The sequence below is a fragment of the Falco peregrinus genome, chromosome 4 (assembly GCF_023634155.1).
Source record: "Falco peregrinus isolate bFalPer1 chromosome 4, bFalPer1.pri, whole genome shotgun sequence".
Taxonomy (NCBI): Eukaryota; Metazoa; Chordata; class Aves; order Falconiformes; family Falconidae; genus Falco; species Falco peregrinus.
Window position 1 is genome coordinate 7601953 of NC_073724.1, and position 16393 is coordinate 7618345.

The following is a 16393-nucleotide window of genomic DNA, read 5'->3' on the forward strand; positions in this document are numbered from 1 at the left end:
CTAGTGTCAGTAGAAAGTTATATTGGGCTTAAGTTAGTCACTAGCAGGACCTTGCAATGACAGGTGAGAGAGGGGACTGTGTTCTGTCAACAGTTTAGAGGGAAATAATAGAGCCTTCCACACTTAAAATACCAGTTCAAATCCCTCCCTCTCTAGAAAATGGTTTTGTAGTCCGGTTCCTTCTTGTAGTGTGGTTGTTAATGCAGTTGTAACTCCTGCGTCCGTGGCACAAGCTGGATCTTTTGGAACAAAAGTTATGTGATTCCAGTGGGTTCTGCATTCATGAATGCATCCAGCAAACTCCAACGCACTGAATAGAGAAAGTGGCAAAATATAAGGTGTGGAAAAGGGGGGTGGAGGAGAGAAAATCGCCCTGTTCAGTCCTTGCTCCTTTACCGCCTGGACCGTTTCAGTCACCTGCTGACCAAAACGTCATGGCCACTTAATCAGCATGTGGATGCGTTACCAGGAGAAAGATTTTGCCAGAGGTGAACCTAAGGTTGTCCTAATTGTACAAATGTGAATTAGATAGTACAATTTAAGTTTCTCTGTGAAGTGTATTTCTTTCATTGGGCTGTGAGTTTTGAAGAAAAAGAGAACATTCTCCACTTTTTAATTCTGACAGTTCATCACGACATCATTCAACATTCAGGACACTTTGCAAAATTTATTACATTATGAATATTTTAGTGTAAATACTCACCAATAGTTGGGATATTTACAGATGCACGTTTTTGTAGCTCTCTGAAAAATAGGTCACTATTGAAATTCTGCTTACTTCTTTCATGAGAATTACAAGGCTTTGAAGAAGGATGTAGTTCTCCAGACTGAAAAGTTTGCATCACCTACATTAACGCTTACAGAATGTTTTCTTACTACAGATGGGTGTAGCAGCAGATGCTAAAAATAGGGAGGCCACATCCTGCACCTCAACTGGTCACAGAAGCCATTAGAGGCTGTTATTTCTGTTCCAAAAATCCACAAAGTACTCTCAGCATAATTGCTTGACTACCACTAGGATGAATACATGAATACTCAAACAAATATGTATTTACATAATGGCTGTGATGTTTGAACTTTTAGTAAATGCTGTGGGACATAAGCCCCATACATTTGACTGGCTGCAAAACCAGCCACAAATAACAGGAACAGGAAATACTTGTGAATACTTTTTTTAAAGACTTCCATGCTGGTCTGTCTAGACAAATTGACTAAAAGTATTTAGTATCCCTTTCTTGAAGATAACACAAGCTTCAGATGAGAGTCATGTGAGTTTCAATCAGCCCTCTAGCACCCTCTAAATGAGAAATAATGTGTTTAAGTACTGTTTGTTATTTTTTACTAGTTATACAAGCAATAGGTTTTTGAAGTATAATTCATCCTGGTATCATCCCTGTCACTGCATTAAAAAGATGAAAATTATAAGCTTTGGTGTAAGAGTATGCAGTTAAGTTTCATCATAATGTGCAGTTGTCTTCATTATCATAATAAAACTTGCTATATAGTACTCTCTCTGGGGAGAACACTGCTGACGGTGACATTTGCAGCTGAAAGTAACTGAGCGTGTCCTCCACCGATGCAAGCTGTGCAGCACCTGTGTAGGAAGCGCCGGGAAGGTAAATGCAGGCAGGAATCTTTTCCTCCCTGCTTCCGTGTGGGGGCCTGTTTGCTGGACGGCCTACACAGGGCTTGGGCACGCGGTGCTGGGGGGCTTTTGCTGCTGCAGATCCTAGAAGAAATTTAGAAGAGGGAACTGGTTTGGGTCAAGAAGCACATGGGTATGTTTTCTGGTGGAGGCTGAGTATTCACTGTTGGCTACACAACAAATAGCTCTTCCTGTAAGGCAGATGGCAAAAATTATGTGAAAACAATGATGTTATGTTAGTTCATGTGAAATGTTTAGGACACACATTACGCATCTGGAGCAATTAGATTGGATCTTCTCAGGCGATCTGGAACATCTGTGAGGGATGCCTCCATAATGGCAGTGCTGTAACGAGGATGTCATGGTAATTTTTATATGTATCTATATTACACATTTTCTCAGCTTGACGTCTAGTGTGCTGTTGCTGTTGCCAAAGCCCACGTGTCCTTTGGCTTTACGTTCCCAGCATTGTCATTCCTGGTATGGTTCTGCTTTCCATGACAGGATTTCCTGGCAGAGTATCAAAGCCATCTTAGCTCTGATCATTTGTCTGGCAGTGAACTGGCTGCCAAAGTACCCACTCGCTCCATCAGATTTCAATCACCCGGCATGCAGTGTGTCACCAGCTTCTCCAGCTCTGTAACTGGGAGATTGACAAATGAAGCTTTTTGAAAGAGTAAGAGACATCACCATGCTCTGAGCAAACAATATTGGAGCAGGAAAATCAAATACCAGAGACTGGTTGAGGCTTCCAAATTTATTCCCATTTCCTAATCTTGACCAAGCAGTGACCAAGCATTTACCTTGTGACATTTTTTGACACCACAAATTACCATTTTGAACTGACTTTGTAGATAGAAACTCACTTCATTAAATGACAGACAAACCCAAGGAATTTAAGTGGAAAATGGTCCTTATTTGGTAAAATGGCAAAAATCATCTTGATTCTTTTCTGGAGCTGTGAGCACTTTTTGCGTGTGTCCCTGAACATCCTTAATTCAACGTCCTTAGCCTGAACCTAAGGATATTTCAGTGCAGGATTCATGTGGGACCAACAGGATTCCTGTATGTGGCTCGGTTTTGGCACAACTGCTTCCTTTTTTTTCCTGTGTGTCACGGTGTGGTATCTTGAACCGTGCTGGGGATCGCTGCTGCAAGCAGGCATATGTAGTTTCTCTGCACTGTAACATTCAATCTCAACAGCCAAAGGAAGGGGGAGAGGAGCAAAACCCCAAGCTGATGTATGCGACATAAAGCAGAAGAACCAGATTCTGCTGAAGACGAAGTCTCCTAAAATCTCTGTCTCAAAGCCCATGTTTCTGAAACCAAGGGTTGTGCAGAAAGCAGATGGTTACAGCAGACCAACATGAGGCACAGGTGTATGGGTGTCGCATGAGGGGCACAGCTTGTGCAGGTGATGCTAGTCATCCACCTGCGAGGTGGCTGTAAGACACTGAGTGCATTGGGTCTGGGACATTGTTCCTCTGCTGCCTCAGGGACTAGTGAGAAAGATTTCTCCAGATCGGAGGCCCTCCCTAGTGATCCTGTGGAAAGTCAGGGACAGCTAATAAGTGCGGGGTTTTCTGAAGGTGTCGATGATGCACAATGTGCAAAGCCCCATCAGCTTTCCTTCCTGCTTTCTGCTCCCCCTACTCCACTGCTAAGCCAGAATCACTTTCCCCCTAGTTACCATCCGAGGACAAAGGCTGCTGAGGTGTGTACAGGTTGCCTAGCAAAATCAAAATGCAGCAAAAGAAATAAGGATAGGAGCTATTTGAAGGTGGTTGATGCTGATTGCCTACTAAAATGGACGGCAAGTGGAGATCAAACAGAAGGGCTGATTAAAGAGGAACGGTTAGAGTGTAAAGATGGGATAATACCTCAGGTGGGAGCTGCTGTCTGTTTACGGGTGTTACGAAGGGCTCCCTTAGTGAGCAAACTGCTTCTGTGCTACTGCAGTAGTACCATGTGCATTAGATTGCCCCAAAGAAGCATTGCACAGTCCAGTTGAAAAAGAAACCAGACTCCTGAGAGTTTTTCATTAACAGTTTCGCTGCTAACCAAACCAGCCTTGATATGATGCAGAAGTCAGTTTCGGAAACTGCGAACCCTTACCTCTACTGCTGTTGCATTATTTTGAAAGCACGATGCTACCTTCATGCACGAAACACTGCTTAGCTTATAATGGGGTTTGTTCATATGTACAAACCCCAGTAAAAAAAGTTGAACACAATATACACACTGGGAAATATAATCCTGGAATATGTGTCAATAACGTGATTGTTCTGTAAAATAATCCTGCCCACGTTTCCCTTCAGAGATCTTTTCCTCTTTATGCGAGTTGTGTCCACATTGGGGACGCTGGCTGCGCGTGCCCGAGTCTCATTCTCTTCACAGCGGTCTGAGAAAGAAGTCACGTCCATGTCCACGTCCACATCCGTGTCGTGAAAGCAGCCGTCAAAAGCCATTGCTTGCACTGCATCAATACTATACGTTCCTGAAGCCTGGCAACAAAGAATAGTTACTCTGCATCTAGCAGAAGCCATTCTAGTAAACTCTAAACAAATAAAATGGAAAATAGAGAATGCTTTCTCTTCAGTGTTGTTCCCTCTGCGGAGATCATATGGAGAACAGGGCTACCTCTCAGTATTGCTATCTGTGGGGCCGGCCCCCCCAGCAGGACATGAGCAAGAAAGGGGAGACATGCAATGGAACACACTTGTCGGACTGGTTATTGCCAGCTCAGGCAATATGTGCCCCATCTTCTGAAACAGAAAAATCATACTCTGCATCTCCCATAGGTCTGCATTGCTGGAGTTGTGGGAAATCACTTCAAACATTTCCATGAGTAGTTTTTTGGTGGGATTAGCAAATCATGTCAACAACACATGCACTTTTTTTTGTGTTTTTCCCCTTGTGATATTCCAACAAATGTGTTTACATGGGGGGAATATCCTTGAAGCAAAGATTTTAAGTGAATGCTTCATAGAAAGCAAATGTTTAACTTGTGAACCATTCTGCTTCAGGCACGCTTTTTCTAAAAATTACTTTGTCATTCATCTGGTCTTGGGACAAAAAGGCATCATTAAACCCATCTTCCTAATTGAAAATGGCAAAGCACGAGAAGGAGAAAGAGACTGCTCCACGGGAAGCAGGAAGGAATATTATATAAGTGTAATTCTCGGGTATATTTCAGTGAGAGGAAAAATACTTTGATCAATAGGTATTTGAGAACAGAATGAAGGTTACTTTTCTCTTGGGGGTGGCTTGGGGAATAAAAATCAGGAGGTGTACTCCCTAACCTCTGCCACAAGAAAAGGAAGGGAGAGAAAGCACAGACCTTCTCAGAGAGGATGATACATTTCCTCCCTTCAGCCAAGTAAAGAAAAGTGAGATACAAAGGAGTCACAGAGATGGTTACTGTACTCTTATCACAGTGGTGTTATCAGGATTACTCTACGGCTTCTGTGATGCTTTCTGAAGGCAACAAAACACAGAGGATTGTACCTTGCCCCTTTTTTTGAGTTGCTTTCTCTCTTCAATCGTGGTGAGATAGTTCACTGCTGCATACTCAATGACAGACAGGAAGACAAAAAGGAAGCTGATCCATAAATATACATCCACAGCCTTTATGTAAGACACTTGAGGCATTGAGGCACTTACTCCTGTCATGATGGTTGACATTGTCAGCACGGTAGTTATACCTGCCAAAGAAAAAGGGGAGGTTATCATAATAGTGGCCAGCTGGTTCTGTTTAGCTCGTCACTGTTGCTTGGGCAGCACAGCTTTGTGAGGGCACGTGACTGACACTGCCTTTAACTTCATTGCACAGGCTCTGTAAAGTGGAGTGAACCTTGAAGGACCTATCACATACAATACTGAGATGAGTAAATCATCTCTGCTCAGTGCACGCAGTTAGAGCTGTGGCACGCCAGATTTGAACAGCAGGAACACAACACTGGTTATTCAGCAGCATAAGGAATACACCTCTATGACAGCTTTAGGCAGTGCTATAGAGAAGCGAAAGGTCTGTGGTCTCTCACTTCCCAGAACCAAGATCTCCACTACACACTTTCTTGTGCAGGAGAATCACTGAAGAAATCACCAACTTCCCTCTCAACCCTTTCTCAAAATGCACTTCTTGAGAACATGTATCAGCTTGTATGTCTCCCTCATAACCCCACGGCTGCCTAAAAACACTGGCATAAAAATGCTGTAGCAATTGAAACTAAGAAATATTTTTGTGCTTACTTCAGTGTATCCAGAATTTCACCCTCATCTTTTCAGTCTGTCCTCTTACATGCAGCTATTTATCTCATTTTGTTTTGCTCTTAGAAAAAAACCCTGAAGCATCAACCCCCGACCCAGGCCCTGATTTTAAAGATATGAATGTAACACTGAAAGTGAAGACATCTCCATAACATCTGTGAGGCAGCACAGACTGATAGCATGGCTTTTCAGCTGGGTCTCAAGGTAGCCGTCACCAGTTTTATGCTAGTTCAAGACCACTGGAACATAGAATAATTTTCCCTCTCCCTCTGTGCAAGTTCCTTGGGTTGAAGGATGGAGTTTGAAAAGTACCATAGAAGAGAAAATCAATGTATTTAAAATAAGTATACTCTAAGCTAAGGGAGATAAGCTTTTTAAACTTTGTTGTTAACACTGTCTGTCAATTATGTATGCTTATGCTACTGAAATGTGTGTTATTCATAGAACTCCTTCTGCAGAAATCCATACACAAATTAAAGGACATGATCAGCAAAATCATTGACATTACGAATCACCTACTCAGAATTAAAGCTTTATTTTTAAAGCTGAAGTTAAATTTCTTATAAATAAAAGGAATTGCTAGGTGCATTAATAAAAGTAGGTAGGAGGTACCATAATTTGCTTTTAGACTAACAAATAAATTTGTATCTCATGTATTAGTAACTTCAGGCTGTGCCAGTAGAAAGGGATCTGAGCTAGGTAGCTACAGTCCTATTTTTTCTAGATTGATACAGCTATAGATAAAAATTGAGGGCTCCCTCAGTACATGGAAGTTTGTTTCTTAAACAAAGAACCTCAAATTTTTGCTTGCCTAAGAAAAATGGTAACATACAGTTGGCTTCTGGGATAGCATCAGTGAGAAGAAAAAACAGGAGCTTCTTTACTAATTATTAAACTGACATTTGCAGGGCTCAGATTCATGATGGTTACATTAGATATCTTAACAAAGTTCTGTTAGATCGTCACAGAGATACTAATCTTTGACAAAATGTCCTCATTCCAAGGCTATCAGCATTAAATTCCCAACAAAGGCAGTTTTGAAGTGGTATCAACGGATTCATCACTGAGAAAAACAGTAATGTTATTAAAAACCCCACTGTAAGTAGTCTTTTTCTCGCATGCTGTGGTGTTCAGAACTAAAACTCTGAGAGCAGAAAGATGTGCAACTTACTCTTCAGCTTCCAGAGAAGCCCTATGCCTTGCGCAGGCACCAAAGCAACCTTTTCACAGTGCCTAACAAAGGAAGGCTTTGCTACATGGGACCAGTCAGGAAACTGGTTCCAAGTGGGTGGGAAGATACCAAATGTTTCTAGAGAGAAAGCAAAGCTGCAAAGCTTTTAGATGGATTGTGCTATGCCTATGAAGGATCTCTCATGAACCACGGTTTCGGGGACAGATCTGACTACCTGTTACTGCCTGTTACTTTGCTGGGAAGAGGGAGGAAACCCCCAGTTTTTGGCAGGGAAAAGTAGTAAAATTGTACATAGGGAAATCTGCAGAATCATCCCTTTTTCCTTCTGTGTTGTGCAAGCTGTTTTCTAATATAGCAAAGCCAGTCTGACCAAACATCCCATTTCCAAATGTCGAGGTTGACTGAAGGAGTTTGTTGTAGTGACAACAGTGGCAATAACAGTGTTGTTCAGTTAATTACCTGATACACTTACTCATGTGCTGTGTAAATAAGCTCAGGTAACTTCAGACCCTCTCCCTTCTCCATTCTGTACTTCCCAAAGGAATATACATTAAAGGTTTACCTAGTGATACCCTGGCAGGAACGGCTCTTCTGTCAATCCAAAATGAAACCCAAGAGAGCATCACCATCAGCATGGCTGGGAAATAGGATTGTAGCACAAAAAAGAAAATATGCCTCCGGAGTGCAAAGTTTATAAAAAGTCGATTGTACCAACCTATTGAAAAAAGAGAGAGGAACAGGTTGGGGGAGAGGAGAAGAGAGCTGTGTTATTTGTGAACTCTGTTCGCTGCCCCCCCTCCTTCTACTAGGAACGGTGTATCCACGTCAGTAATAGTAAATGCCTAAGAAATATTGCCACCACTTTGGCTTTATATAGTACTTTAGAAACTGTCCATCACACCTCATTAAAATATTGCTGCCTTGGTAGTGAAGCATCACAACTGCTATAAATAAAATACTATTTTACAAGTGAGGTTAAGAAATTATTAAAAAAAAAGAAAAAAAAAGTAAATAGACTTCGAGTGAAACTCTCTGGAGAATACAGACAGAATATAGTTGTCCAGTCCGGCTGCGAGAGTGGAACCAACACCCTGCCTCCCCCCAAAACCAGCCTGCTTTCTCTCACGCTACAAATAGCGACAGGCAGCGCTTCTTTTCCTGCAGTCAGGTCTGTTCGCCGGCCCAGCGCTGACTTTAGAGGAAAGGCTGCCATCTAGTGCGGTGTGGGGCATGCTCTCTGTGCCGCAGAGCACGCGTGCTGGGCTTCCTGCGCTGGGAGGGAAATCGGAAAGACAAGAAAAGGAGACAAAAGTGGCTGGCTGCGCAGCATCTGCCTGCCCAGTACAAACAGAGACATCAATGAGCCTGTGTTGGAGCAGTTATCCCATCACAAAGAGCGGCTTTATAAAAAAGAATATCTCAACAATAATCCCTTCTGATATTAAACACAGTCTATGTGTTTTCAGTTTCAAAAATGGTTGTCTCAAAAATGGATTGAAATTGTCGCTCCTTTGGAGGCCAGGAAACTTCAGAAGCCTAAATGCTACATATGGGTAGTTCACTGAGATTCACGGAAAAGGTTATGCAGAACCTAAAATGCAGAAGGCTGCTTCTGACCAGGGTTTTTGTCCATTTTTTGCCTGACACTCTTCAGGGGTAGCTGGCTCCCATTAGAGCTGTGCTGATTGTTCCCCACTATTATTGACTTCGGGGGTGGGGTCTGTGTGTAATCATTTCTTCCAACAAGAAGCAAAATAAAGGAACAAGAGAAAGTGGAACCTCCCAACTGAAACAAAACCTCAAAGCCAAAGTGTATGTCTACAAAGGACAGTGTTCTAATTAACAGATATGGTACATGCATTGTTCAGGTACTTCCCGGTGGTGCCTGGGACTTAAAAAAAGTCTTTCCTTTCACCACTACCCCACTGAATAAGCTCATCATCTAAACATCTGCAGGCGAGTGTTAATGCAAAGTCAGAGGTGCTGTGAAGATGCTGCAGTGGCCTGGGTAAAGGGGTGGCATGAGGTTGTACTGCTGTGCACAAGGCTGTATTTGCTTGCCTAAGTGTTTTTTTGGTGGGAATAGCCAGGCAGAAAGAAGCCAGCTGAGTTCCTGGAACCCCATTTCAACACACAGTGATAGCAGTTTAGTGGAAAACATCCCGGTCTTCTTGCAACAAGGACAAATTTGACGTAGCTCTCAGCAAGGCACAGTTAGGATAGTAAGGCATCACTCGCCCTCTTCTCACATGACAGTGGCTCTTGAAAGCTGGACCTCTGTTCTTAGCTCATGCACAAGCAAGAGATAAGGGTGAAGAACCTGATCAAGCTGTGAATTCCTCACTGCTTAGGCTATATCATAATTTAAACTGGAATGTCTGCAGTCGGCATCAGACACTGCAAACTTGAATGGCTCTTTTTTAAATGCAAAAAAGAAGTGATCCTGTAAATAAAATACAGTAAATAAATCTATTTGCAACTTTCCTGTATGTCTTAGAGGCTTTTTTTCCAAAGTGGTGTGCATTTCATCATATTCTATGGAATAATTTCTATTGTATTAATCTGCCTTGATATAAAAGACAATATCCACACTGAAATGTATTGACTGGAAAGTACAGTAGCAAGCATGCTATTTTATCTGGTTAAAAATGTGTGGTTAGATTACTTATGTAGGGAAGTATTTCAAAATTTATAATTGCATGTACAAATACAAAGAAAATAAAACCCACCTTGCATGAAATCAAGACTATAATAAACTCCTAAAGCCTTGTGCAGTTTGCCAGAAAGTATAGTTTGAGATCCATAGGGAGAAATAAATACCTGTCTGGGGCAGGTAACTGTATTTAAACAATGTAACACTGACTTAAAGGGGTTTTTTATGTATAAACATGGAACATTAAGGAAACCATGAATTAGACCTTAACAGGTTATAAATGCCCTCATGTGGAAATCTTATACTTGGTAGACTTTTAATGACATTTTACAGCTCCAAACATGAGGAGATTTTAGACAATAAAACACACTGGGGTTCCTCTTGTTTGCTTTATAGTACTTCACCCTTTAGGGTTTGCATTTTCAGGTTTTTTCTATATAACCAGGACCCAAAGAATCCTGCAAACCCAATGCTCCAGTGACTTTCAGAGAAGCACCACAATTTTGCAAGAGCTCACCACAGCATGTATTTGATTGCTGTGCAAATTTTTACAAGTTCTTATTGTCAGGTGTTAAATTGTAAGTATTGTTATGGCCTCTTCTGCTAGTATCAAGAAAAGTGTTACACTGGTAACGTAAAGAGAACCAAAGACTTGGCCAACACAGTCCAGTGTGATTGACAGACCTCATTTTAACTGAGATCTGTCAGCAGTAACAGTCATTTATTAGCAACGAATTTGAATGTGAAAGACATTTCGCTTGATGGTGTCCTCTGCTTCTCTGTTCTAAAGACAGGGGCTTACTATACCAGTACTGCTGTAAAAAGCAAGTCCACTGGAAGCACTGAATTCTTCGATGAAAAACTGGGAGAGGGAGATGTGCTCATCTGTGCTCAGGGACTTGTTTCCATGTTTCCAGTATAACATCAGATCATCTTCGTTGTATGCATCTATGGGAAAGTAAAAAATAAATCACTTCTTCTGCTGGAATAATGCTTCTGTTTTCTTTTCTTAGGGAAAGGAGACCACTCAGCTTGGGAAAACCCCAGAGAAGCATTCTTTTCACATCAATTTGCCAGTTAGTTGACATGGAAAAAATTGTAAAGACCATATTCCGTCTTGTTCCAAGTGTAGCCCAGTCCTGTGCCCTGCCAGCAGCTTACCTGACAGACGGGGGAGATGGGCACGCTCAGGGTCACAGGGCACAAAGGATCAGAACTCTGGAGCTGCCACACTGAGCAGACTGCCTGAAGGCTGAGGACCCTTTTCCAAGACTAAACAACAAACCAGCATCCCAGTTTTATGGTTTCTGGTATTTCCCACTCATAATCCAAGTAAGTATAAATTCTGAGCTATCAAAATTACCTTCTGTTGTCCAGCTCTACAGCTTACTACAGACAACCGAGTCAGGGGTGAGAAAGCAGACAATTCACAGTAACACAAGGACTCATATTCATTTTTCCATGAGATCAAAAATGGCCCTCTCATTTTACTTTTAACTTGCACTTTTTTCTCAGAAAAAACCCATGATTTTTGACAGAGGAAACATTTTTAGATTTTGGCCCTGGAATATCAACCCAGTTGAAACAAAGCAGGATGCATCACGGATTTTCTGTGTTCCCAAAGCTCACCAAGTTCTGGAAGGATCCCAGACTGGCCACAGTTTAATACGTACAGGTTAAAGGGTTCAGGTCACACACCAAAATAAGTGAAAAAGGTATTATGAACGAGATGGAGTGCTGGTAAAGATGCACGTGCGAAGAACAGGTATGAATTAAACTTACAGCTTTCCAGTTCTAAGGAACAGTTCTGAGTGTCCAGAGGAAACCTACTGAAATCCATGAAACACATAGCAGAAACTGTTATTCTGCAGAAAGGAACAGAAAAACAGAAATTACATGACGAATGTCACACTTTCCTAGGATTGTGCAGACATCTTAGTGAGAACCCCAACCAATTTGCTGTTTAGAATCCCAACGACTGGATTTTTCTACTTTTTTAGATGCTTCTAAAATTGCTTAAAGATAGCAAGATAAAAGTAAATCAGCAAGAGAACATGTTTTTATAAACTGTTAATAGTCTTTCTTATTAAGTGCATTACCTTCAATTTTTAAACCCTTTACTGGCCTGCCTGATCCTTCATTAGCCTTTCACACATTTCACTGTGAAAGGTTACACTTACAGAGATTAACAAGGGGAGTTCACATTTCTTGACTGGATTTCTCATAGATTGAAGTAGGTAATATTACAGATTAGAGCAAATATTATTCCAAGTGCTATTTTCCCAGCTAGAATAGTTACAGTATTTAATTGCATTAAAAAGATAAGCTGCAATTTCAGGAAGCCTACTCTCCTTTTCAACGCCATGGAAATGCCTTGTACTCTAAAAAGCTTAAGGAAATGTAGGTAACAACATTATTTCATATTCCACCTGCTTTTTCACAAATGTTCAGAAAATAAATATAGCTTGACATTTTAACAAATAAATAAAAAAAGGCTAGAGGCAGCAATTTAAATATGGTAAATACTGCCAAATTTCCCTTTCTTGTCACAGCTTGCATGTCATTTGATGTTTTTATTTGATTTTTCAGTTTTCCCCAAGCTGAATCCTACACGGATTTAAGTGATAAGGGATATACTGGTTATATAAGTCATCTCTGAAAACTTGTGATCGGTAATTACACTGTAGCTGAATTTCTACAAGTGTAAGATTTTACTGGCTTGAAATGAGATTGTGAGTCTGGGACATCTTTAAAATCATGCATAAGGCTTCCAACTATGAACGTTGTTTCCGTCTTTTAGCTATTGACTAAAGTATCAGGGGAACAAGAAGCAAATGTTGACTGAAAAAAGGGGAAAGACTTTAGAAACAAATCTGGTTATCTGTTCCACTTTGCTTCAGTAAAATCCTGGATGCTAGGCACTGAAGAAAAACTGTGGAATATGCAATTTCCTTGCGCGTAGGTATTTGGAATACAACCTACCCACTGCATGTAAAACTGGCAATACAAAAAGGTATTTTAATAACATCTGATTCTTTAGGAACATAGGCATCAACACCACTTAGGCTAGAAACACATTGTTTCACCATAACCATTTTAAAACCTTGGTTCACCAGCCTTTAGGGTCACCCCTTTCCCTGCCTCTCAGTTTGATCATAACTGATAGAGAAGGAAAGGAAGAGGACAGCACACCTGCCCTTCGTGCTTATGTTCAGAAAGAAATCCACAGGTTTGGCAGGAACTGGTACAGAAGAGCAAGGAGGAGTCACCTCGTACACACCACCTGGTAAGGCAGGGTTAGGGAAGGACAACGGTGGGAGCAGAGGGGGCGAGGGCAAGGAAGTAGAGCACCAGCTTGCAAATGCGATGCAGGACACAGGGCAAGGGTTCCCATCACAGAGGGGATTCCGAGCAATGAGGAAACATAGCAAATTGATTCACACTGTGTCTGTCCCTCAGCTCTGCTTCCTCCTTTTCCTTCCCTCCCACCTCGCTTTTTCCTTTCTTTCCATTTCTGTCCTTCCCATCACATGTTCCCTTTGGTTTGTAACTATTTGCACACAATTTGTTGCTGTTAATTTCGATGACACTTTACCTCTCCAGCAAGCTGACAGAATGTGTTTGCACATCTTGGGTCTCTTCGCCACTCTTCCTTCCCCCAGCTGAATGTATGTCATACCCCTCACATGGACAGCCACTGCTGTAAGCCTTGGTGCACTAGTGTAGTTCCTCTGATCCCTCTCTCTCTCATGAAGCGTGGAAATGAATATAGCAATAAAATGCATACTTCACCTCATTGTTTCTTACTGGTCAGTGTGATCCTTGAGCATACACTATTTTAAAGTGGCGTACAGCTGTTGTGAGGGTTTCTGCATGTCTTCATCAGAGGGTAGAGAAATTCATTACTTGATGGAACAATTATTACATAGTCAAAATTTCAAGTGCTTGCATAAATCTTCAAACTCTCCGGATTAGATGAAACATCACCTCTGTGCAGAGGCCAAATTAGTAATAAACTGGACAAGTGTGATTTCTGCAATGCACAGGCCTCAGGGCTTTTACCATAGGGGGAAAATTCCTCCATTAAAACTATTTCTGCCACATCATCCAAAACTGCTTCATAAAGAAAAGAAATAACATGTTGACAGAAGGGAGACACATTTAATGACCTTGCTGCTCCAGTCCTGGAATTGCTGTTTCATTTTCCTGTTCCTTGTAGTCACACAACATGCCTGTCTAACATTGCTGGTATCAGCACCAATAATCTGCTCTCCGTGCCTATCTGGAGCCCCGATTAATATCAGTGGCGTGTTTACAGGTATCCCAGGGTCGAAAACAGCTAAGACAGTTTTAAAAGACTCAGAGAAAAAAAAAAAACACATTTGTTCTTTGCTAATAATTTTGGGCTTTACTGTACTCAATAGTAAAACTGCTGCAATATTGCTAAAACAACTGGCAATGAATTAATATTTGATAAACTTCAGCACTCTTTACAATAGATGAAAAAACTGCTGTTATCCCATAACAGGAAACAACACATGAATGACAGAAAAATATGTTATCTGTATGTTACCAATCCTAAATTTATTTTCCCACTGGTACGCTGGTCACCAGTTGCCATTATCTGATGCCAGGGGATTAATGCCAGTCCAGCATCAGAATCTCAGCTGCAAGTATTTCCAATAATTTTTCACTGTACAGATTATTGGTCCACAATTACAGTCATGTATTTTTTTTATAAAAGGGTATTGTTCTTACCGTAGACTGAAGAGTACATTGCCATCAGGGTATACTCGGAGCATGACGTTTTCCACCGTTGTATCGTGGATGAAAGATCTTTTAGAGTGTACAAAAAATACATCGGGTACCCAGATCTTTTTTATCAATCTTCCATCAAAAGTCATACTTTTGTTTTTGTTACTATGAAATGAAAGTCTCTCATCCTTCCAGTAATGTCTGAGGTATAAAGTCATTGTGAAGTCCTTCGTATAATTAAAAATGAAAGAAGACAATGCTTGTTTTATTCACATACAATAGAAAACAGTACAAAATAATCAACTCATGCAAAAGATCAATTTCTTCTCTGGACATCATCTGGAGGATCCTTAATGAGAGGAATCAAACGCTATTCAATGAGTTTAAATATAGATCAGAACTATCTCTGAGTTACTGGCTGTTTGCCTTATCACTGCTGGCTGATTCTGAGGTTTATACTTCATTTATATATAGATAAAACTTTTACAGATTCCAGTGGTCTGCTGGATTTGGCCATCAGTGAAGCAATAAAGGAACTTCAAAACCAATCAAAGGCAAAGGGAAAAAAGTTTCCTCTGGAAATCTTCACAGGCTTTTCCCAGAATGAACTGTACGTGGTTCCTTTACAAAGGGATTAGAGTTCTTCATGAGCATTAGGTCAATTTGTAAAATCCATTAATCTGTACATTTTGTACAAATATTGCACAAGGGGGTTTAGATTAGTACATTTATGAATGAAATGCATCATAAAGAGACAGTATGATGAATTTCATAAAGGTAAACAAATTTTACAAGAATTACATTTTTTTTTTTTAATATGAAAGATTGTTACAAATATTTTATCATCCTATTTAGGGAAATAACATAACTGCAAATGCACATGTGGAAAGAGATGGAGAGGATGCTGCAAACCCAGTCTGAGACGCTGCTCAGCCTGACTGCTCTGTGCTCACCTACATACCTTCTGCATTATTAAGCAGATATCATTTATCTCAGTAGAACAATTACTTCTGGTAAGAATACTGGGAAGATACTTGGGGCTTCCCCTATAATATGATTTTATGATTTTAATAGGTTTGCAAAGGAATGCAGGGGTTCATACTGACAGATCCCATAGGAAACTCAACACCTATGACTAGAGCTACACTCACTGTGAAAAGATATTGTAAATGAGATCTCTTTGCAAAGTTAGTTTGCCCTGCTATTATAGGATGGAGAAACTTGGCACTAATGTCTGGGTGACATTATTGGCGACAATTTCGGCTGAGGAATGAACAGCCTGCATTCCAATGCTACAGGTACTTGATTGCAGTGAGGCTGTCTCCCTCCTGGAAGTGATTTTTTTATTTCCATTTGTTGTGACCATAGTTCCTCCCATGCCATAAGTGATGGGAATATTCAGATCTGCATAAGCAAAGGAAGCAAAGGACATAAAGCCTCATCATGTAATTATAAATAATAATAATAATCTTATATCTTATATATATAAAAATGTAACTAATCAGTGCAGAGGACTAAGAGTTCATGTAGAAGTACATGGGGCTTACTGAATAGATGGCATTTTGAAATCAGAGCACTATCCACTCTGATCTGTTCCTTTTGTCCAGAGAGAAATTCAGCACATGCTCTTATAAAACACTCACTAGTTTAAATGAGAACAACTTGCATGCTTCAAGGCAAGGTTGTGTTCTTTAAGGGTTTGCTTTCTTTAGCTGTATTATTCTGTATCATCCAGCTGGATGTTTCTGAGACCCCAAATTTTTGGTTCAAATTCTTTATTCCGGTTCTGCTAACCAACTTACCATGTCAACTTCAGATATGCTGTCAATGCTTTCTACCTGCACATCAATGCCCACAGGTATTGGCGACCCTTCAATGT

General features: G+C 40.8%; 1 protein-coding gene across 1 annotated transcript in view; it reads right to left on the reverse strand.

Moving 5' to 3' along the window:
* Nucleotides 1-447: 447 nt before the first annotated feature.
* The window catches only part of GABRR3 (gamma-aminobutyric acid type A receptor subunit rho3), a 33688-nt gene continuing 17742 nt past the window's right edge, over nt 448-16393 (reverse strand). The window contains exons 3-9 of the mRNA XM_005236036.3: nt 16317-16384; nt 14518-14741; nt 11542-11624; nt 10567-10707; nt 7669-7821; nt 5153-5349; nt 448-4149 (exon numbers count right to left, since the gene is read on the reverse strand). Coding sequence (XP_005236093.1) covers nt 3841-4149; nt 5153-5349; nt 7669-7821; nt 10567-10707; nt 11542-11624; nt 14518-14741; nt 16317-16384 — 1175 coding nt within the window. The 3' untranslated portion in view covers nt 448-3840. The remainder of the gene's footprint in view (nt 4150-5152; nt 5350-7668; nt 7822-10566; nt 10708-11541; nt 11625-14517; nt 14742-16316; nt 16385-16393) is intronic.